The 24,894-nt window shown below is 37.2% G+C and overlaps 1 protein-coding gene across 4 annotated transcripts in view; it reads left to right on the forward strand.

Annotated features, from left to right (window-relative positions):
• DGLUCY (D-glutamate cyclase) overlaps positions 1–24,894 on the forward strand; it is a 48,419-nt gene that overhangs the window by 7,417 nt on the left and 16,108 nt on the right. The window contains exons 2-8 of one of the 4 annotated variants that reach the window (XM_030950480.1): positions 8,829–8,902; positions 12,220–12,295; positions 15,598–15,709; positions 18,508–18,661; positions 19,351–19,549; positions 21,149–21,299; positions 22,724–22,846. In XM_030950480.1, the coding sequence (XP_030806340.1) occupies positions 15,607–15,709; positions 18,508–18,661; positions 19,351–19,549; positions 21,149–21,299; positions 22,724–22,846 (730 nt within the window). In that variant the 5' untranslated portion in view covers positions 8,829–8,902; positions 12,220–12,295; positions 15,598–15,606. Of the gene's footprint in view, positions 1–8,828; positions 8,903–12,219; positions 12,296–15,533; positions 15,710–17,445; positions 17,512–18,507; positions 18,662–19,350; positions 19,550–21,148; positions 21,300–22,723; positions 22,847–24,894 lie in introns of those variants that run through there. The other 3 variants (XM_030950481.1, XM_030950482.1, XM_030950483.1) reach the window with 3 other exon arrangements.

The raw sequence follows: 24,894 nt of genomic DNA on the forward strand, positions 1-24,894 counted from the left end.
GCAAGCAGGTGTTCAGCCATCTCCACTTGAGCAGACCCCCATCACAAGTAGTGGTGCCTTGGGAAGATGAAATGTGTCATTCCAGATGTGTCCTGCCTTCCTCCTTCTTTCACCCACCTTATATACTGAACATGATGCCATAAGGTCTGGAATATCCCTGTACTTTGTGCAAAGGTCCTGCTCAGCAATAACAAAAACCTCTCTATTGTCATCACTGTGTTAGGTCAAATCCAGAACACAGCCCCATACCAGCCACTGTGAAGAAAATTAACTCTACCCCAACCTAAGCCAGTTGTAAGGCCCCAAACAACTCGTTTGATGAGTCTTTTAACAGGGCTTACAGTTGTTCACATACTTTGAGTTAGATTCATGGGAGAAATATTGACAAGATATTCTCAAGAGATCAACAAACTTCAGTGGCAACTCTAGAAAATCAAAGAACTTTGACAAAAGGTTTATAGCAGCATTCAGTCAACACAGATCACTTGTCAAAATATTAGTTTCACCCATTCAATTTAGCAAACTCAAAGCCCATTCAATTTTAAGTTACTCAGAATTCTAAGAGGGAATCAGAAGAAAGAGAGAAAAGATACTGAAAAGAACAAATATAGCTACCAACTCCTGAGTTCCAGCAGCATTCAACTAATTGAAATTCCAAGAGGAGGAAGGTCAAGACATTCTCGTCTCATGTTTGGCCTTAAATACCCCTTGGCCTTCCTGGGCCCTTTCCCCAGTTGGGACTTTGATCATTTGGCCGCTCAGGAGCTGGTCTGGGAGCTCCAGGGGCAGGTGTGGAGCATTGCCTCCAATGTGTCGGGGATTGGTGGCTGCTGTGGGGCTGGGATAAAGGCCCAGGGGGTGTATGGGGCAGGGCACTGCCTCAGCAGGGAAAGGCCTGACCTGCCTCTTCCACATACACGAAAGGTTTTGAGCCAGCAGTGCTTCCAGTCTCTCACACCAGCACAGAAACATGTATCTATAATGTGGTGTGGCCTTATAATATCTTCCTGCCCAAGAATTTAGTTTTGGCAGTCGTGAGTTGTGAGATGCTTGCCATTATTTTCCTGGTTCTTTAGATAACCAGTTGATTAAACTGTTCCACTATGTGAAAGTATTTTTCTTTAGAAAACTGTGATTAGTGGAGGTACTAGTTTGGTTTATGCATAAGATAAAATAATCACTTTTGGATAACGAGTACCAAAACAACAGAACTATAAATCATCTGAGTTTGGACAGGAACCCACTGCAGTCCCTGAACTATCCTTTGATGGATATTTAAGGAGAAGATGGAGAGGATTTCTGAGGAAATCATCAGAGCCTCACTGCTTTGACAAACAGCAAGTGTTAATCCCTTATTTAATCTTGTGTCTCAAGGCAGACCATACCCGTGTTTTCTGTAGCCTTTTATGTACCCTTTTGGACTTCAGATAAACCATGTAAAAGTAATCATGCCTCCTCTAAGACAGCAGTTGCCTAATCTTTCCAGTGCCTTTCTTTGTCTGCAGAGGTAAATGCCTTCACACCACCCACACACCCCAGGAGAGCAGCCTTCCCCCCACTCCCTGCCTCTGCGACATCCATTTGCCTTTAATTACAGAGTTAAGTATGTTGTTGTCACAGCTGTAGGTGACGTTAAGTGTCTCTCACATCATCACTTGTCTCTTCCTATTGTTGCTTTTACTCCTCCATGTTGAAGCTTCACAGTGCATCCTCTTAGATAGTTGAAGCTTTGGGCTACAATTTAATCTGGTTTGGTCTTATGGATTTGGTTGTTCTGTTTGGTTTTGTAAACTTCATTCCTGTTGGAATTCTTAAATGTGACTTATATAGAAGTCATTTACTCTTATTAAACCACAGCCTTTTCTAGAATAACCATAAAACAAAAACATTTAAAGGAAGTCTGCCTATCCATTTTAATATTCATACCATCCCTTGTTTGTAGAATAATCATTGCTAATCCTCATCCATTTACTTTGCAGAAACTTATCTCTTGTCTTTCCTGATTATTTTCTTGTCTTACATCTACGTATTGACTCAATATATTAATGCAATAAATATTCCAACCATCAAATTAACCCCAATAAATATTCCAACCATCAAATTAACCCCAATATTCATAAGTTGTTTCGAAGAAGCCACAAATACGGTGCCAAATGTATTCTGATTTATTACTAAAAGATCTAATTAATTGATTCTAAATGTTATTTTATAGGTGGTATCAAGGCTATTTTCAGCAAAAGTTTCAATCTCTAGTTGAAAACGTACAGCTTTACCAACTGGACAAGTGTTCAGTGCAGATGAGAGATTACATCACCATGCAATAATACTGAAGAGCCCTTGCTATAGCTGGGCAAGATACAGGCTTCATGCTCAGCAAGATGCAGACTCACAATAAACAACTGCCCCCAAAATTTCTTATTAATGTGCTATGATGAAAGCCCTTAGGAGACAACTATAAACTGGGAAAATTACTTTTTCACTGAAGCTGATAAATACTATAAAGGTCAAAATTTGGTTGTCCATCAGAAGTATGTGTCTATCAGATACAAAATCAGCCATCTATAAGTGTGATATCTTCTCTATTCCTGTTTATTTTTAAGAAAGACATTTGAGATGCTTGACTTCTGCAGAGCTCTTGAACCCAAGGTCACTGAAGTTAGATGCATTTCTGTTCATATTCTCAGCTATTTTTAATTTACATAGTTTATATCCTAAACAATGCCCACATAATGCACTTTATTTCACATATTTTCTTTTGTACAATTGGTAACCTTTCCACTTAGTGGAAAAGTCACATACTGATCATTCTATTCTTTGAATTATAAGTTACACATTTTGTACTTTTATTCTGTTACATTATTCACTTGAAGTAAGTGTTTAATTGGGAACAGTTTGCTCTATGTGATCAACCATGGAATGAATATATATATTCATATATAATGCATCTATATTTTTTATAAACACACACATATATATATATATATATATATACTTTATTTTTGCCTAGATTTTGAAACCAAGTAGAGATCACAATATTTTCTTCCTTCCAAAGGAGTGGAAAATATTGCGTAATATTATCCAAACTGAAGCTGGATCTACTCAGAATGCTTGCTTTTTAAACTTTCCACTAAATGGGGAAGGGGTGGGGAGTGAACCATGTTTGTTGTTTGATGCAAAGGACATTGATTTGTTTATTTTTATTTATGGTTTCAAATTCTTTTCTATGCCTTCTGGTAAACTTCTGGTATCTTTGATGTGTAGCAAGAAAGTCTCACTTCATTCCAGTCTTATAACTGAATGCTTCAGTAAGCTTGCATTACTTCTGACAATTTTCCCATGGACACAATGATTGTATCTCTCATATATCTGCAGTTTGAAGTGCTTAATAGATTTAAAATCAGCCTTGTGTAGCAAGCTTTCTATGTCAAACTCAGCTAATTTATAAAGACAAGTATTATGAGAATAGGAAAGAAATTTCCATTAGGGAAATCTGTCAGTAGAGAATAGAGTTTGAAAGTCATTAGGTACCATCATCTCTTCAAATGTTTTAGTAGTAGTAACTATATTTTTTAATGCCAGTCTCCTACTGCTTCCATCAGTGTGACTGGAAATCACAGCAGTTTCTAGTAACTGATGCCTGTTCATCTTCCTTTTGACTGATTACAATCTTCTCTTTTCAATCTATAATGAGAAACACCTTGGTCCTGTATTCAAATCAAGAATAAAATTCAAATCAATTCTTCTATCTTTGCATATTATTAAAAATACTTCCTGGTAGTTAGGATACAGCAATATATGACAAAATACACCTTGCTCTATATGATTTTGGTTCGGTTATATTTCCAAGTAGCTGAACAATTATCCATTCTGTAGGTTTATTTTTTTCTCTCCAGAAATGATGTTCCTATATATACTCCACCTTCAAAATTCCAGGTGGTCCCAAAAATGTGTCTTTATACTAACTATATTAAAAGAGAAGCTACCTAAATAGGTCTAGGTTTGAACCAAACTCATTGCTCCCTTCCCCCACAATCAAAATCACATACATTTGACTAATCTTTTGGAGAAAAACCCCACAGCTTTTTAGAGTTGTTTTTCAAATGTGAATGCTTTATTTTAATTGTACATTTAGACTTGGAGCACATTAATGCAAGCTGCTGAGTGCTTTTAATTTGTCTTGTCTTTTGCCACTGCATATACTGTGTAGTCTGACCCTTCTTTGGGAGGAGATACTGCTGAAAATTGCTGGAAGACTCATGTAAGATGCTTGTCTCAAGAGGAAATATATTTATGGAATCAGGATCAAAGGAATGTCTGTGATTGTAGATTGCATTCTAATACAAAGACAGTTTTGTTACTTTTAAATATATTGGTTTTGAAAGTGGAATCCTAATGAAACAGTCCATGCATAATTCTTAGCAGTTGCATCTAGTTTTCCAAGTAAAGTAATTTAGAAGGTAGCTGGTGAAATCCATATGAAATGCTGCAAGCTGCAGTTGTATGGGATAAAGTCCACTTGGATATCAGATTTTACATTAACTTCTATAAACAAAGAAATGTCCCTTAGCTCCAAAGTTTCTGAACCAGAGGTCATGAAATGCTGGAAGGGTAAACCAGCTAGGTTTTGTGAATGTTTTCTCTGCCTTTGAGCTCTTCCTTAGGGTGTGCATTATTGATCTCTGTCAAAGTCAGGATACTGGGCTAGATGTAGCTGTAATTCTATCTTCTGAAGAATATTGTTTTAATAATATTTTGAATTATTTGGACTTTATGTATATATTAACTGTACCATGAAACTATTCAGTCTCTATGATGTAATGTCAATTGTAAATCCATTTCAGAGGAAGAGGAAAATTCAGCCAGATGAAAAACTAGTGCTCAAACAACCCAAGAGTCTTTTCTCATTTGAAAATAAAATAAACCAAAACTTAGCACACTCCCCATACTTAGGATTTATAATAAGATACCTGAAAAAAAGTCCAAGAACAAAAATGGACTCTTTAAAGGAGCCTCCTAAATAGGAATATCAGAGAATGGTTTGGGTTGGAAGGGACCTGGAAAATCATCTAGTTCCGATCTCTCTTCCATGGGGAGGGAAGGGACACCTTCCACTAGACCAAGTTTCTCAAAGCGCCTTTCAAACTGTCCTTGAGCACTTCCAGAGATGGGCAGCACTGGGTCAGTGCTTCACCACCCTCTCAAGAAAGAATTTCTTTTCAATATCTAACCTAACCCTACCCTCTTCCAGTTTAAAGATACAACCCTTTGTTCTATCACATTCCAAATGTGGGATATGGAATTTTAAGGTATGTTATTACAATTTCCTATCTGGCATGTATACAGAAACCAGGAAAAAGGATCAATGGTTGCTAAGCAGACAAAAACAGAGCTAAACATTATTTCTGAACTGTATGGTTCATCAGTACTAGTTATAACTTATATCAAGGTTCTTATATCAAGGTTGTTAGCTTGTTTCATATACATGTTTATAAAAAGCAAGTGTATTGCTTATATATTTTTCTGTCTTTATGCTTATTTTTCTTTCATGTCTTTCTTTATGTAGTTCTGCATATAGGATATGGCTTGTATGCAAATATGTATGCAGCTGAAGTACAATACAGCAAATGTTTAAGCACTTCATTTGTCCATGAGCTCAATGGGACTAATTATCTGCTTATCTCTTTTACTTTTACTCATAGAAGTACTAGAGGTTTGAGTCCTTAAACTGTAAGCTCTGTGGTAAGGTTTTAGGCATATTTATATCTACTATATCTGGGAATAAAACTCTAAAAAAAAAATAGTAAAAGCTTAAACTTTTGTGCTGCTTCTATACAAAATATAAGCTCAATTTTTGAATTACAGCACACCAAGATATCAATCATCGTAGCTTATTTATATCTTTAAAATATAAAATGAGGTGATAGAAGTGTAAAACATTTTCAGCCCTTACCTTCATATTCTTTGGTAATGAAAATCAAAATTATGACATCAGCATCCCTTTCAAGCCAGCTAACTGATGCTGCAGCATTATGAGTCATCTCTTTTAACACCAAACTGCTTTTAAAAAAAAAAAATTAATGTTGAGAAAAGGTTTGAGGGTGATATGTGTACAGATTTTATTCTATTCATGGAACATAGGGAAAAGCAGTAAAAGTTCAGGTTTAACTCTATGAGCTAGAAATGTAGCTTCATTTTTCAACATCTTGAGCTCTTAGCTGATACTGCTCATGAACGCAGTGTTTTGAGATGTTCAGTCTGCCTGCTGTAACTGCGCTGGACACAGTGGTGTATTGTACGTAATTGTGTAAGGCACTGAATAGCTGCAGAGTGAGAGCGTTAAGTCAACCGATACCTGATCTAATCTGTCAGCAGGAACTTAGATGTGAAGTTCTTCACGTGGCCTGTGCTGGGACCAACAGCAGAGCAGAGCTTTTGAGCTCCTGAGCTGCTCCCGTGTTGCATTTTTCGCTGTAGCTGTCACACTTCCTTGCACTTGCTGCACGGCCATGGTGCTGCTGCCACCAGTGGTGATGCCCCGAGGGTGCCAAGACAGAGTGACTGCATCAGGAACACCCACATGCTGTGGGATCAGGCTGCCCAGGACAGTTCAATAAGGGCCTGTATCCTTTCAGGCCCTTAAAAGTAAGGTAATTGAGAATTTTCTTTTCAGAACACAATGCTTCAGTTCAAGCCCACCTTTCTCCTATGCAGTAGGCACTGTGGCAGCCTCTAGCTATGGCATAACATTCTCTGCTTTGCCAAGGTTGCTGTGGCGGATGAGGACAGTTGCCCAGTGTAATTACATCATATACTGGTCTTGAATGACTGTTTTGAGTTCAGAAATGGTATGGGGAAATGTTGACACTCTGCAGCACCAACGCACCACTTGCAGGAGGTCTCTTCTCATGGTCATCATGGTTGCCACTTGCCTATAAAATTAATTCATTCCTGGTTCCTGTGGATGACTGGACAATCAGGTGAGTGTAGCTTGGTTGAACTGCCACATCATCCAGGTCTTCCATCAGTCACATTACTGCTCAGCTGAGGTCCTCAAAGGTTCACATGCTGTAGAGTTTCATACTTTCTCTGTATAGGCAGGTGAAGAATAGTTAGGAATGATGTCGAGATCTTCATTCAAGCCCACCACAAGGAGCTTTGACTGTTCAGGATTATAACTCATTCATTCTACACATTCTTGTTCATAAGTTTAGGGATGGTGACAATTATCATTGATTATTTATGGAGTCTGTGATGTAGTCTACCAAATAAGTATGTAACATCTGTGGTTTTCAGAGCTTGGGCATCCTCACTAGTGACAAAGCAGCACTCTCTTCTCCAAAAGGACTGTGGTGTTGTCAGCCTTAGAGTATGCCTAATTGTTGATAGCACTGCTCGTTGCTATTCCTTCTCATTGTCCTGCTGTACTAAGTGTTGGTCAAGCACACCCTGAGCTCTTGCAAATAGAGGCCAAATGTGTCTGCAGATGCCTGGCTGCACCAAACAGACCACTGAGGGCAGTTTCCAGATCATCATGACAGCTATAGTCACCACATAATACCGCAGTTGTCAGGTATGCATTAATGAAAGCATAGTAATGCAGCCGTAATTTGTCTGTAACTTGGAATCCTTCAAGTTAGAATGGATGCTGCAGAACAGAGCTGTCCAGGTATCCTTGATGCAGATTAACATTTATTACAAGGGGGGCAGTGTGGATGCTCCAAGACAAAATAGCAGTCCAAATGCAGACCATTTGCTATCACATAGTACAGTTGCTAACAGCAGTTTACTTATATATACTCCTGAAAGTTGCAGTGAGGTATTCTTGGAGATCCTGCCACAGATTCGTCTGATCATCCATATAGCACTGCTCAAGCCTGGAGGTTCATCAGGGAAATGATGCTCTGTCCTTTTGAGCTGTTCCCAGTACTTCTTGGTCTAGGACTTGAAGGAAGCAGTGGAACAATGAAAGTTAATATCTCTCCATCACAGGTATGTGTGGAGATGGAGATATTTGTTCTTGGTAGTTTGGAGAGGTACAATTCACTGGAAGTTCCACACACACAGCCTGCTGAGACATCCACATCTCAAGGACACTAACTTTGTGTAAACACATGGGCTGGAATAATTTTACTGACCATCGCTGAGGAGAATTGCTTGGTGAGCAGTGGTGGGTACAGTGACAGCACCTGCTGGCAGACATGTGAACAAAAAAGGAATGGCATAATCCTGGAGGTAGCCTGAAAGACCTGACAGCAAGAGCATTGGGAGCATGGTTCTATTTTTATGATGTGTAGGTAGCAGAACATCACTTACCTGCTTACCTTCAGATAGAATTCCTTGGTAGGAATGAGCACCCCATCAGCCCTATGACCGTGCATGATGTGACTGGGTGTAACCTAGGTGGTGACATATGTTCTTATCAAAACAAGCACCTGTGGCTGCTGCCTTGCCAACAAAGCAGTACAAGTAATTGTACTTTGTCCTGTGGACTCCATTTTCTCTCCTTCTGGGTAAGACTGGAAAGAAAAAATTCCCTCACTTTAGGAATTTTTGTCCAGCCAATGCCCATCACCTTCGCTGTGTGCAGTGTTAGCTGGCCAGTGCTGCCACAGGGGCTTGGGAGAGGCTGGCACTGGTGGTCTGCAGCAAGGTCCCCCTGCATTCTTGTGCTGTCTTGGTGCCAGAAGAGGCCAAGATAGAGAAATAGTATCTGGACCCAGCCCAAAAAATTGTGGAGCAACTCTTAAAATCTGTAGCTCAGCATAGACTGGGGAACAGTATTTAAATACTATCCTCATGCCCTCGTGTTTTTTTTCAATTTCTTGAAGTTGAATAAGCGACTCTTGTCATCTTATATGAAAACAACCTTCGGTGGATCATTTGCAGCCTCTTCTTGCTACTGGTGAGTATTCCTGCCAGCAAAGTCCAAGGCATGAATGTAGCAGTTTTAAATCTTGATGAATTTCTTAGTCTCCTCTTAGGTGTATGCTGCATCTTGCCAAAGGTGCATGTAAGTGAGGTGGCTGTTCTAAAACTTGCTGGTTGTATGTATTTGTAAGGTGATGAGGCAGAAAAGTGGGTATTAGGGTATGACTCAAGGGGTTGGAAGGGTGTGTGAAGTCATGAGGGCTCATCCTTTGCAGAATAAAAAAGCCCTAACAACTGTGATCTTGCATAGGTTGTGCCCGTGCAAGGGCAGGGCCCAATGTGAACTATTCTCTAGTCTCTGCCCATATTTCTCCACCTGAGAAACAATTTGTTTTGTCCCAGAGCAGAAGCCGAGTGTAAAGTTATACCAATGCAGTGGTTGCAGCAGCATGTAGTGCTGTCTGAAATGGCTGCTTTGAAACTGGTAATTGCTTTCTGTTATTTGTTCTTAATATACTGAGAGAAACTAGATGTTGTGTACCTTTTTTGCAAATAAACAAGATTGCATCAAAGACATATTGATCCTATCAATTTCTCATCCTGACATAATCTGCAGGATCTCAAGTATAGGCTGGCTACTTTAAGCAGCAGACAGAACACTAATGGAAGCTAATTTAAATTTCGATTTGCAGCCCTCATTTAGAGGTGCATAAACTTCAAACACAAATACCCTATATTTCAAATGTAAAATTAAATAATAATTTGCTGGATGAGCTACTGTCTGAAAATACACAACACACTCCCCTTTTGGAATGATACACAAAGATCATCTCTGCTTTGAAATGATTCATAGCAGATGGGAAGAAAAAGGACCATTAATTGATTCTTCAAATAAAAGATCATAAGTGTAACTGGGAGATCCTGTTGGAAAATCAAATTAACTAAATTTTCAGAGAAGCCTGTGCTTTTCACAGAAGTCTGCTGGCAGAATTTCAAACCAGCTTGATGATTAAACAACAGGTCATTTAAAGTGTGTTTATGTTAACAATCCTCTGTAACCATATTCATACTAGGGCAAGGCAAAGTACACAAAGTGTTTGTTACATTATAATTAGTTTAGATTACTTTCCATTATGTATTGGTAAAGGCAGCCCATGGGCTGGCTCATGTTTCGGGTTACTCTGCTGCAGTAGATCTGGGTAAGGTATCTGCATGACAATATCTAAAAATCCTGCCCAGCAGTTTTAAGTAGTGACCCTTGCACTTTTTTGGCCCATGATCCCACACATGCCACCACCCATTCTTATTATCAAACTTTAAACTGAAAATAGGACAAAAGTGATATGAGCAATGCAAGATTCGTAGAGTCTTTCGTAAGACTCTTTGGGCTCCTTGCAAGCAAGTCTCTACATTATGCTGCATCAATCTCTTACTAGTCTATCAGTGCCACTGGAGAAACAGACCTGTAATTCATAACACCAGAAATTGGTGTTAACTACTTTGCAGTGTTCAAACCTGTTTAATACCCTTACCACTCATACTTTTTACAGGCTGTGTATTCTCATGTGTTCCATTTCTGAAACCCCAGAAATGCTATTTTTTTACTTCTATTTCATTAATTCACTTGATATGTGTGAAGCAAAGTAGTCACAGTGACACTTCTGAAGAATGTTTTAATCCTTTTTGTTATTACATAATTTCTTGATTCGTTTTTATCTGGTGTGGTTTAGCACAGCAGTATGGACCCACCCACTGCATCTCAAATGTAATCTCTCTGACACTTAAATGACATTTTTCCATTTTCTTGGATGATGAATAATTTACAATGTGGGCCTGTAAAGAATCTATGTTCGTATTTAAATATCTGCAAAATTTACAGATTCACTTTTTCATTTTGAAAGCTCTAAGATAATAGAAAATGTTTCACATACTGGTCTTCCTTCTTTTTCCATAAAGAGCTTTTGTTCTGCAGATTGCAAAAACACTTCATAAACTGTAGCTTGTAAGATATATAACTTTGTAAGGCAGTTGGTAGTTCCACTGTCAGACATTAAGAATGAAATAGAAAAATTAAATAGAAAAATTAGGAATGAAATAGAAAAACTATGCTTAAGCCAAGCCTGTCTGTAATATTGAAAGGGATATATAGATATAGATATATATTCACCTATGAGTATAGGTGGGGTCATAGGAGTTTAAATCTTAAATCTAAGTCTGGGAAAACATTTGTGAATTAATTTATTTATGTGTATTATGAGTTCTGATGTTAGACTATTTTGTCTCACACTAGGAACAGAAAAAACTCACGTAAGATTAAAAATTGAGATGTTAAGGTACAACTGAGAGATACATCAACTACATGAATTAAAAAGAGACAGTGAGAGGAGAGAAGGCATTTAAACTCCCATATTGCCAGAGGATGCAGTCAGACAAACCAAGGAAGCAAGTGCTACAAAGATCAGCCCAGCTTGGAGTTATGGAGATAGGAGTCTGAGCTCAGGGAGGAAAAGATTCAAAGATAAAGGCACACTGTAGAAAAAGAGGAAGAAGATGAGGAGTAGCCTGGAAGATGCAAAGAGGCTACTCTGTCCATCATGCAAGTAATCTGAAATGCAGGGCAATCTCTTTTTTAAATCTTGTCTGGAACTACATTTTTCTTGCTTCATGTCTTCCTCTCAACATGCTTTTTTCCTTGCGTGAGTTGTGGAGTTTGGGGGAAGTAGAGCATATTCTTTACAATCAGTTACAAATATGAGGCTTAGAACCAGTCCCATTCCAGTCATCTCAGCAAAGATCAGCACAGCATTGCAGTCACCTGTATTCAACTAGTGCTCTGAGAACAGCATGTAGAAATGATTAATGACTTAGAGCTTCATATGGCATCCAGGGAGCACAATTTCTAATGAAAAAAATATTCACCCTCCAAATATGGCTTTCTTGGAAATTTTTATTGTCTTGGAAATGAGATATTTTGAAAATCATCTGGGCCAAATTAATCAGATAGTGGTAACTGCTTAATTCCACTGAAGTGGTGCTGCACAAGTATTTAGTGAATGAAGATGTCAACTAACAATTTTATGTTACTTATTAAAGCCAGACCCAAGATCTGTTTAGAACTTTTACCAAAACTGTACTGTACTTTTACAAAACTGTACTTCCTGACTGCCACTACGATGCAAAGAGAGGTTTTTTCTTGAATATTTATATGTATCTTTATAATATAATGTAATTTCAATACATTATTGTTCCTGACAAATTGATTCATTATTCTGAACTACTGATCTGGCATATGCTAAACTGTCCTCACTGCCTGATCACACAGCTCCCTACATCATTTTCATCTCTTTCTAGCTTTGAAGTTTCATCACCCTTGTCAAGATCTGGAAGTGCAGCTCAGGATATGGTAGTGCCCACAAATCAGTAGTGGGTAAGTGTCATCTTAATGTCTCAGACAGCAATGTGTTTTAATACTTAGCCATTTAAGTTCAGTATGTAAAACTCAAGCTACACACGAAATACCTTCAGGAAAACTCTAAAAAAAACCTTCATGAAAACTCTAAAAAGAAAAGTGTTTATTGTGCTTCTAATGTGGAAGCAGATGTTTAAGAAAATGTTCCTCAAGAACAAACTTGATGCTTCAGTGCTGTGAAGCTTTACTATATTGTTGTTGTTGGTGTTGAAAGTCAGGAAGTCTGATGTGAGCAGCATGACTTAGAACAAGGTCTTTTTTCAGACTGGGTGCTTTAAGTATGAAATTTGTCATTATGCAGACAGTCAACGACCTGATTTTCAAACACTGTTTACACAGGATTCTATCTGGTCTGCTTTAGATGTTCATTCCATTAAAGAGAACACACTGGAAAGCCAGATCTTAGGAGCTCTTTGGGGGGACACCACAAAGGATGCCTTCAGGCACAACAGCCATGCTATAAACTCTGTCAGCCTCTTCTCTTAAGGCCTTTTTAACACCCTGCACATTGGCTTGTGTCATGATCCAACATACCCCCATGAGGTAACTGATAATATCATTATCTGGAACTATCTCAGAACAAAGTAAAGGAATTAAGAAACCTCTGCTAAGGCACAGATCCTGCTAACTGATTAACAACTGTCTCACACTGTTTGCTTAGAGTGCTGTATGAGGCCTCCATGAGTCAATCTCTGCATTTTATTAGGCATCCTGACAGAAAAAAATGGAAAAGATGCTTTAAGATCCTAATAACCTCCATACTTTTCTCCAGACATTACAAACATGCCATGGTCATGACAGCTCCAAGGATTTTTCAGGAAGTTCTAGAGATGGTTGGGGAACTTAAACCTGACTTTAAACCTGACTATGCCTCCTAGCTTAGAGAAACAGCGTACTGCATTTCCCTCTATTTGTGGGCAAGTCATATAGCAAAAGCTGGGTTTTACTGTGAGCATCTCACTGGTTTTATTGTCTATCCAATATTAATTTAGTAATTAATAAAATAACAGCACAATCTATTACAGATATTGTATGGCAAATACAGTGATCTAAAGTTAAAACTCAACGTTAATCAAATTGAATTTTTCCTGTTACTGTATAAAATTGCCCCAGGAAGGTGAGTCTTGTCTCACTGTGCTTGTACAAAGTTAATGTTTAAATTATTCACTTTCTAACCAGTCATCATCAATATATGTGTTTATTCACAACTAGGAGCAACAGGCTCAAGTGCTTCGGTATCGTATCTACAGCTGACATTTCAGCATTACTGATATTCATAGTCCTGTTGCTTGTTAACCACTTGCTGTCATATGAACCAAAAACTTTTAGGGACCTAAATGTTTGCTGATGAAATCTCCTAGGTACTTTTGTTTCTGCTGCTGGGCACACATTTTATGAGAGGGCTTTCCCAACATTGGAACAGGGCATTTGTGACAAAATACTTAGCTAAAGACAGCTTTTGTTCCAGACTAATTTTCTGGACTTCAGACTGTCTTTCAAGTCCAAGTAAACTAGTAGTTCATCAGTAACAGGCCATCAATCCTACAGATTATTTAGATGGTTTTAAAGATCCTCAGAAATAAAGAATAATTATCTGAAAGAATTTAATGAACACATCTGAATGTTCTATTAGGATCATTGTATTTAGTTTGAAATGTCTTGAATTAATAATTCCAGACTGGTGTTAGAAATTCTCTTTACAGTAAGAATAGGGTATCTTAAATTGATACTTATAGGCCTGAATTAGTGCTCAGTGCCATCTCTACATCCAACTTCTTGTTATCTTTAAAGTGTGTGTTTGGAATTGTTCATGATTTTGTAATAAAGACTATTTTTGTGCAGCATACAGAGTAATAATGTAAAAGCAGCAAAGAAGATCTAGAAAGTAGTAAGTTGGAGTTCAGAAAAAAGACTGTTTTCTTTTGGCTGACAATGTTATATAAAGATTTCAGAATTAAGAATAGAGACAAAGTTTACTTTAAATTTCAGTGCACCCAACTTAACCTTTCAGAGCTCTGCAAACTCTGGGAAACATTTTGGACAGACTAGGATAAAAGTATTATTTCAGTCAAAACATATCACTGCTCTTCAAGTTAATTAGAGAATGATTGCTCAGAGGTATAAATTTTCACACTATTCCACTCCACTCTCCAATTGTGAGAGTGAAACTTTGTACTGTAATAGTTACAGAACAAAAAACTGCGGTCCTCTAACAGAAAAGTTCACTTTTGCTAGAAGGGTGTAACATCTCATTATATATTAATTTAGCAACAACTTTTAAAAAGAGCAGCACATCTTCTCTCATATTTATTACTTCTTTTGAATGACATCAAGAATGGCTTGTTCTGATTTAAAGAAAACCTTGGAGGTTGGTAATTGAATTAACTGGAGGATAGTTCAGTTTCTTTACCTGAAAGTAACCAAGGTTAATATCATATGCAGCCAAGTTATTATTTTAGCCAGACTTAACACTTATTTTTCCTAATAGTGATGTAATAAATCCTTTTTAGTTATTAGTAGTCAGGTTGAGAGAAAAGCTTTGTGGGAACTTTGTCTGGATTACAGAAAAATGACATTTTAAATCTTCAAAAGAAGTAAAAAGAGGCAGATATTGATTGTAATTAGGAAATCTATTTCTGTACCTACTCCAGATTGTGTGACAAGTGACTTAAACATCTCTATGTGTGCTTTCCCAGTGGAAGAATAGCCACAGGAGTATTCACTTCTGCATAATTAAAATTTGAAAACCATAATACATGTGAAATGTATTACAGTGACACTTTCTGAAAATAGTTCTCTCTTTACCACAAGGCTGCCTTGCTAATTGCCTAAAAGTATTTTGATCAGAGAAGTAATATTATAGATTATACCCTGGTAGGTCAATCCACTTGTGCTTTTGCAATTTTAAAGTTACAATGACTTTTGGAAAACTGTATACTCTAGAAAATTAATATTTATCAGGGAGGAAATAAATGTTTTTTACATTATAGGGCAGCAAAATGTTGTGTTTTATCCCAAATATTAAAAGGCATGTCTCCAGCTAATTTGTTGAAAGATTCAGTTTGCATATAGTCATAGAGTGTCAGTAAAACAACCTTTTGAATTTGATCTCCCTTTTGAGCTACAACTTAGAATTTCCCAATGATAATAACTTTGGTGGAATACAAGGAGGAAATGTAGGCTAAGTTCTCCAGAAAATCAGAATTTAAAATGGGGGGGAGGTGCTTTGTGTTTGAATTTATAATTATCTTTCTGTTAAGGAGGAGAATATGCTTTTGACAGGAGGGTTGAAATCTCTCCTTCCCCATGTGCTAAGAAGAATAATTAGATGCAACAGACTCAGTATTAGTAATACTTCTGGAATGGCAGAAGGTAAGTAAACCTAACAACTCTCTGTGCAAAGTGATTCTATTTTAGATTCATAAGTACGTTGGTTTTGTATATAAAGGATTGAAGAAATCTCAAAAGCACCAAAGTAAAACAGAAGAAAATATTATGTTCTTGGGTGGTTTTGAAACCATACTGTAAGCACCTGACTCTGTTTTTTAAATCATAAAGATATATCAGAGGAAATGCACCATCCTACCTGAGTAATGTACACAGACTTTGTTTTCAGTGTCTGCAGTGCATCCCTCAGCTTCCAATTGTCATTGAGAAATGATGGATGTAGAAAATATTTGAAAAATCTTTAACCAAATCTAGGTTTTCTTGCATGTTATTATCACACTTGTAAGATGTTCTTCACTTCGTTCTTCACAAAGACCTTGCTTTACTTAGCACATTAGTTATGCTTTGGGAAGAATTATTGTTACGGGAGTGGTTTTCTGCTTCATTTGTTGCAGAAGGTGAAAATTACTGGGTCAGCAAGGCTGGGAATTATAAGGGGGAGGGAAAATTTAGTTTTATACTCAGATAACTGAATGCATTCTGGAAAAGTGATTCCTGTCTTGCCTTTCATAGCTGGACTTTTACAGAAGCAGAGAAGTCTGTAATTGTTCTGATCAACTTTAAAAACTAATGTAAACCAAAATACCATGGCAAATAGCTGTTCAACAAAGCTGTGTGTACAATAGTAGTAATACTATAAAATATGTTAAAGGTCATATTTTAGAACTGTAGTGAGTCTTGAAATTGTGGTTTTCTTTTCTATCAGTTCCTAAGTTGAAAAATACTAATGGAAGACATTTTATAATGTTAATAATTTTTACTTTGCCCCAACCATTTTTTATAATGAATTTATTGCTGCAGTAGTTTTAAATTTATTAGTTCTAACATTTTTAGAAGTATTGTTGACATATAAAACAAGTTGATGAACAGTTTCATTATACAAAAAGAACCATTGTAACAAATTGTCTTATGTTGTTGTTAACCAATTCTTTCTTACTGCCCTCATTGTCATTCACCATAGAAGTTAAAAGCTCTTTCTAAACTTCTCTGAACTTGGACATGAGTGTGTTGAGTTACTGCCTGGGTTGGTCAACACATCCAGCTCCCCTACCATTGCTTGTGAATACATTCATAATGATGGCTCCATAATGCAAGTGAATCCATCAGGGGATAGGGGTGGTGTACAAAAAGTAAGGATAACTATCAGGAGGAGCAATAAAGTTCTTAAAGTATTATAATGAAGCTTCCTGAGTTTATTGAGTATTTGCTTGAAGATTCAGCCTCTCATCTGTAACTAGTATGCGAAATTCAGTGTTGTCAGTTGAATGCCCTGACTAAACCCATAATTTTAAGAACTCATTAATATAACCAGCAAAGCAGAAAGTGCCTGTGGATTTCTCATGGATGGCAGGGAATGAAACTGTGGGGTAACCGAACTTAATGTTTTATTCCGTGGTTAATGTAGTATGTTTGTTTAGCAGAAATATTTTTCTGTATTTAGCAAGAATCTCGTTCTGTATTTAGTAACTTTTGCTAGTAATAAAATGAATTTTTGTGCTGACTACTCCCAAGAGAGCAGTTTGTGGACAAATTCAGTATGCAAATGCATGCTTACCTCAGCCTTTGCTTTGTATTTTTCCATCAGGAATAGAATGCTCTTTGGATGTCTTTGTTAGCTTTAGTCAAGAGTAAGATTTGGCTCATTTTCTACAGCCTTTGAAGGCAGCTCATTGATTTCAACTAAATTATTGCCTCTTTGAAGACAGACTACTGCAGTATTTAAGAAAGTGAGTGCTTCTGTGCAGCCTCCTACTCACCTGCCTGATATCAGACAGTAATAACTCTTCAAGAAAGAATGGGTAGAGAATTTAGGGATTGTTAATTGCTGGGTTTATACACCCCAGACCAGTTGTACTCCAGATTTCCCCCCATTATTTGAACAGTTGATATTTCCATGCAGGAGAGTTTAAATGGCATTGGTATTAACTACTACTGTTAAGAAAATAAATTTTTGCTCAATGGGACTTTTCTTCAGTGGTACTCATTTTAAAAATGTCTTTAGAAAGTTCTTAGAAAGAAAAAATGTCTTTAGAAGCTATTTCATAGTAGTAAAGAACCTTTAAAATCAAAGTTGTTTCCAAGTGAAGAAAGTGTAGCAGTTCTGTTTTAGTTTGGTTTTTTTTAATAAGAAGTTAAATCAGAACTTTAATTAGAAATTACTGAGATTCAGTGGACAGTCAAGAGTTTATTCCTGAGCTGTAATCATATCTGTTTAATTGCAGCCCACATTAAAATTCCCTAGCCAAGGAATTTTAAAGAATGTGCTATGAATATCAAGATACCAGGAGTTTACTTTTGGATTGATTTATATCTTGGTGTGGTGAAAAATAATTGTGAAAGTGTGGTGTGTGAAAGCCTTTCTTTGGGTCTGAGTTAACATTTGCTAATAAACATATTCCTGTATGCTAATGTCCCCAGTTAGAAAGGAAATTATGTTTATATATAAATGAATAGAAATGTTTCTTAATTATGGTGTCTTCATATTCTGCTACTACCCATGTCTGCCAACTGTTTTAGCTGTGAATGACTTCACATATAGAGTAGGCCTAGCTATGTTTTTAAATAATTTCAAGAGTTTGATCTAATTACAGAGTTCTGAATCAAAAATTTCCTTCAGGTGATTCTTACAAACCATCTAAAGAAATTCATACAGAAAAGTCATTGTTTCACAAATAAAAAGCTAAATTAATAACCAGCCATTCCTATACCTTCCACAATTTAAGGCTATAAACAGGCCAATATTGTGATTTTGCACAAGTCCCTGGCTGATGACTTTGAGAAGTTCTGCCATGCAAACGATGGACCCCTGCCACTGCTGTACAGAAGTCAACCAGGTGACTGGAAATGTCCTTCCCTGAGAAGTGATTCTGATATCAGGTAACTACAGACCAACTCTGCTGGCCAATATTCTGAAGTGCATGCTGGTGGTGATTGGGAGGATTTGAGGAAACAGCCTGATTACATTGTTGAAGATTTTGAACAATGTTCTTTTCTTGGAGTTATACCTTTGAGTGAAAACCATGTATAACAGCCTGATTATCTTGTTCTTGAGCCACATGTTATGATAATTGTCAGTATTACAAGTTATTTCTCTAATCCAAAGGTGAAAATTTGTGTAATTTTAAAATATTTTGCAGTCTGACCCTGCAGAATTCCGTAATAGGGTTTTATATTTGTTTTATTTACTAGAAACATGGTCATGGTGTCTTCATGATACTTGTAGAGTCTCTGAAATTTGAAATATGTACTCCTATGGTAAACACTAAAAGCAAGGTTTAAACCAGCTCCCTAATTTTTGAAAGCCTGAGACAAGATATGCATAAGGGGCCTCTTCCTATAAAACCTAAAAAATCTCAAACTCTAACATTCTGTCTGCCAGCTTGGTTTTGTGCAGAATAAGATGTTCTGGGGGTTTTGCCTGTGTTTGTTTCATTATTAGTCAGAAAGAACAAAATGGATAAAGCAGGCTGTATCATGTGGTTTCACACTGGGTTTATGTCAATTCAACCAATTCACCTTGTTTTTAAAAAGTGTGACAAAGCTGTGATAACTTCTTATTTCACTAGAACTGACTGCCTACAGTACAGAAAATATGAGCATGGAGCTTGTACTGGATCACTGAAAAGCCTTAAGGAGTATTCTGAACAACTCAAGGACATGGTGACTTTTTATTTAGGCTGCAGCTTCTCTTCTCAAAAAGCAATCCAAAAAGCTGGCATTCCTATCAGAAACGTTGAGCAAAAATGTAATGCAAGCATGTACAAAGTAAGTATATGCACACACACATAATCTTCGTTGTTAATTTGCCTGTGAGTTTTGCCCATATTCACATTAGGTGCATATACCTATTGTTCAAATCAGAACTTTTTTTCTCTACCTGCACAGTAACTTAAGGCATGTGCTAGTGCTGAAAATACAGAGTAAAATATTCCCAGCCTCAGTTCGGTGTAAGGCCAATCTCCTTTTTTATTCATTTTTCGTGACAAAGCTTTCCCTGTTTCCTGTGGCAGCCATTTCATGTGGATTCTGTTCTGGTTTGCCCTCTCTGTTTCACCCAGTGATCCATGCACTGTTCTGACCATGTCTTTATATGTGTCCTGCTCTCCATACCAGCCCCTCTTTGCAGTTGGAGTCTTCCTTTTATGAACCATGACAATAGTGGTTTCTTCTGCATGACAGCCACATTCTGGATTTTTCCAGTGACAATAGAGCCTTTAAACTGCACATTTACTACAAACCCAGCCCTCTCAGCCACAAGATGTTCCCAAAGACTTGAGGTGTATACCATAGCACTGAAAATTATGACTGTGCTCAAAAAGTTTGTGGTGTACATTTTAATGGTGACAGAAGTCTTAGAATAATTCTGTCTCCAGTAAATAAACCCTTTAATGCTAAGAACATTGAAGCATGCATCTACATGCCTTTTTCATTTAGCTCAGCTGCTGTGCTACTGGAGAAAGGTTATGTTGTTTTCAGTGTTATCATTACACAATCTATGCTACGCTCCTGGTCAAAATAGAGGTGCAAGCGTATCTCCTACATGAGTCCTTCTACCAAGCTTAAAGAAAAAAAATACAACTATGTATCTGCTTCTAGAATTTCAGAATTAGGAAAATTTTATAGTTTATAGCACATTAATGCTGTGAAGAACTGCACAGTGTGTTTCTTCAGTGACAGGTGTGATTATTATTATCATTATAAAGGCTTTAAATGAACATTTTCTCGACAGCTCCAGCTCTCTGGATGTCTTGTTTATGTTAACTGCAACTCAGAAATCTGACATTTTTTCCTAAAAAGCTGACCTGCTTTCTTTCTAAATAGAAAAGGTGCCTCAGCCTCCCAGTTGGTGAGGATGATGAATTCCATAGAGCCTTTGTAGAGGCATAAACTATTTGTATGTATGGAACTGTCATGCAGCTTCTGTATGAGAGGGTACTGCCATCAGCAGTTGCTGACCCTGCCATGTTACTGGGCTCTGTATTCAACTACAGAGGGTAGAGTCAGACTAAGTAGATTTTTAGGTGTGCCATAATTTTCTATTAGCTTTTTCGCCTTCTCTAGGGGGACACACCATTGTTTTCAGACAATATTCAACATACTGAGCTCATCTTGCTGCGTGCACCAAAACAAGGAATGCATTAAGTTGAAAATTTTAGTGATCTATATGATGCAGCTAAATGATGGAATCTTAAAGGAAAAAAATACAGTATCCCAAGATTTTTTTTTCAAAAGGATTTAAAATGAGTGTTAGTATGTAGCTATTCTAAACTCAAGTGCAGCACAAAGATTTACTTTTATGTATTCTGACATTTTAGAAGTGTTGTTCAATATTCCTGCTAACAGTGGATTCTTTTGAACTGCCAGACATCTGTGCCTTGCAACAGCATTTCTATGTTTCACTGCAACTTGGTAGTCATAATGAGACCTATTCCTGAAAGCAAGTTGGGAGCAGCTGTGCTAGCAACGTCTGGATTAAAAGAAGCCCATGGAGCACCAATTCACATAGGTGACCCTGGTCAGTGCTTTTCATTTCTCATTCTGCATGCACCTGACTGTATACAAGTGAGGGGGAAAGCATGGGAAGTGGTCGGACTGAAATACCTGCACAGCTTAATCTGTTTTAATTCTTTCTAATGGTCACAAACCTGAATATAAAAGGAGAAAGGAAGAAAGAAAAAAAGGAAAAAGAAGGTTTTGAGTGAGCTGAACACACAGATTTCTTAGATAAAAGATAGTTGTCAGATGTGGATAAGTTATCTGGCAGGGGTGGTTTTGGTAAGAAGTGTAATCACATTTTTCTGAAATGTGTGCAGTTTCATTTATATGTGAATACTTTCTTGCTGTCAGAGATTCCAGTAACAGGATAGCAATGACTGACAGCATGGGGAGAAGTATGTGTGGAGGCATCTTGTGTCTTAGTGGTTGAATGTGAAAGTAAATACTGCATTATTTTAAAAAATACTGAAATAGCATACGAGAACAACACTTAAGACAAAATGAATAGAAATATGACAAGATTTTTTTTAAAATATAGTTTGAACAAAAATGAAAAAAAAAAAGAGAGGAGGCTGTTTGAAAAAGAACAAAACCAAACAAACACCTGTAATATGAAGACAGATTGCAACAATTTCCCACCTGCTGTCAGAAATTTGGTAGTCATGGGCTACATAACACAGAAGGATCACATTGCAGGCCATGGAAGGAGATGTCATTGGTTAACACAACACTCCAGTAATGTACTTGAGTAACATATCTGACTACTTAAGCCTGACAAACTAGTAATAAGTCATTAAAAAGGGTAAATTAACATATATACAGATTATATAAACTAATTTCAGAAAAGAGACTGGTGTATTAAAGCATCTGAAGAATTTAGAACAAAGGGAAGATAGCAAGTGCTTAGAATGACCCAGATTATTACAAGTAGGTGTTAGAATAAAGCAAAAAACAATTTAATGAAAGGCAGCTAAGAGTGAGATGTATTTATCTAAGACAGAGAGGAAAAGAGAGACTGATCATTGCTCTAGCTAAAGAATGTAGGAAGTTATCGCAGTAGAAAATGTGTTCTAGAAAGAACTCATTTTGCATTGAAATAATTTATTCTTGTTTGCCAGTGCTATGAATAGAGTTCTTCTGTTGATACAGAAGATTTATATTATCTTGGAAACTCAGCATAGATGTCTAAACTGCATTTTGTTGCAGAAATAAGGTAAATACATTTTTACTGGTGTTATTGAGTACAAAAAAAGGGAAATCAAGTCAGCTCAGGCTCTGAGGATGTGCAGTCAAAGGCAAACTAAATGTCCCACTTTAGGGGGACTTCACACTCTTGAACTCTTAAGTCAGTGTCGTTGAATGATGTTTGGGGTCCACCCCCCAGCTTTGCTGAATTACTGCTTAATTAGAATAGCTCATGATTTCATTTTTGATCAATTCCAGGTCTGCTGGGAATACAAGATCTTTCTAAACCAGACTATGGAGATCCAGTTCACCTTCACCCTGGTGACGTTCCGGTGTTTTGGGCCTCAGGAGTAACAGGAGTAGAAGCAATTATCAACAGCCGTATGTGCTGCTTAGAGACTCTCTTTAAATTATCCCTCAATCTCTTTTCTCTCTCTCTCTGTTTTATTTTACTTTTTTTAAAAGGATACTCAATTGGCTGATTAGAAGGATTGGTTTTAGGGGAAGATAAAAAACACCCCAAACAACAAAAAGCCTTTGGCAGGAGAGTTTTTGTTGTGAAATACAGGTCTACTTTAAAGAAAATTCTTACAGAAATTTCACCACTTTTGTGTATTTTAAATGTTTAAATCTACAGCTCTGGCAGCATCAAAACATCTTTTTTAGCATTATAAAAAACAAGAAGTTTAAAGGCATGAATTTTTAAGCTTCTTCCTTTTAAAATATTGTTTTGTACTACATTTAAGTAAAGCAATAGTAAAGGAAAAAGAAAAAAATAAAAAGAAGGAATAAAAAGAGAGAAGCCAGAAATCTTTCCAAAATGTTGTCAAGAGCTAGCAAATTGATTGACATGGAAAAGGATTCTGAAGTGTCTCATGGAGAATGTTGAGCTTTTAGTTTTCTCCAAAATTAAGTAAATGTGACACATTTTACATAAGTGAAACTTTTTCTTCTGTACAGTTTTTCTGCACTGTGTGCAGTCATTTATGCATGTGTGAGCACCAAGGGCAAGAAAATGCAACAAAACCATAGTAGCAGTATTATATACTTCTCTAAGTCACTAGTGTGAAACGAAATACTTATTTTCATTCTTACTGAAAAAGAAGCTTAAAAATCATAGGCAATATATTTGGAAGAACCCTGGGAGGTCATCTGCTTTGTCCCTCTCTCCTTGCAAGATCCTTGTGGTTTCTTATAGATGTTTATCTGAACTTCTCCCAACACCTGCTCTAATATGTTCAGCTCTAAGAAGAGTCTTCTTGCTCTTTGTCTTACATACAATCTCTTTTCTCCAGCCCCAAATCCATGCTGAAAATCCTACTCTCTCCTGGGCTCTTCAGCAAACCTATTCATCTTCCTTGTGCATCCTTGTTGTAGGGAAAAGAGAGAAAAAATTTGCCAGTGTCTCTCCAGCCTGTTGCACAAGTGGCTGTCTATCCTGCCCTTGCCTGGAACAGACTTTTCACTTTTGTTTATTTCTCCATTTTCTATATTAAAACCAGTTGTCATTAGTGCGTTCCAGGAAATTTTTGGATAGTTTTTATTTTGCTGTGCTACTTTCTCAGCTAAGACATGTAAAATCTGCCACACCACCAGTACCCATACTTTAGATGAATCTGCTACCTGGTCACAAAAAACTGTCTGCTCAGAGTGCTTGGTGAGCTATAGTAAACCTCAACAACCATGTTTCCCCAGGTGCTTTAAACTGCTGGCCATAGAGTCTCAACAGATGTAGCTCCAACCAAGCACATCTGTACTTAGTAGAGAAATATCTTCTCACTTTCACCCTCCAAACAAAGAAAGTTTTGCTTGTTTAAGTATACCAGTTATGATTTACCCAACAACATACCAATTTTGCCAAATCAAGTATTACCTAGATTCAGGCTTTTGGAGCCAGTATAAAGACAGGAAATATTTTCAGTTTAGGAAGCTACTATGCTGTCAGGTCTGAAAAAGCTTATTTTTCTCCAGGGTTTTAGAGGATACTTGTATTTTCCTTTGCTAACACTTACTAGTCCACTTTTGTCATTGTTCCTTGCCAGTTTAAATTGTCATGGTGTAACCCCAGCCAGAAGGATCAGGGAGAGAATTGGAAGAGTAAAAACTGGAAAACTCATGCATTGACATAAAGACAGTTTTCCAGGGAAAGCAAAAGCCATGCATGCAAACAGAGCAAAATAGGGAATTAATTCACTGCTTCCCATTGGCAGGCAGGTGTTCAGCCATCTCCAGGAGACCAGGGCCCCATCACACGTCATGGTGGCTTGGGAAAACAAATGCCATCACAACAGACCTTTTGGGAGGGTACCAGAGTTCCATTCTTAGGTTGCCTCAATTTTAGACCAAAGAGGACATTGTGGAAAAAACTGATCTCAACCCACATGAGCTATTTAAAAGTGAAAAAAATTTCAGATGTACCTGTGTACATT

The sequence above is a fragment of the Camarhynchus parvulus genome, chromosome 5 (assembly GCF_901933205.1).
Source record: "Camarhynchus parvulus chromosome 5, STF_HiC, whole genome shotgun sequence".
NCBI classification, from domain to species: domain Eukaryota; kingdom Metazoa; phylum Chordata; class Aves; order Passeriformes; family Thraupidae; genus Camarhynchus; species Camarhynchus parvulus.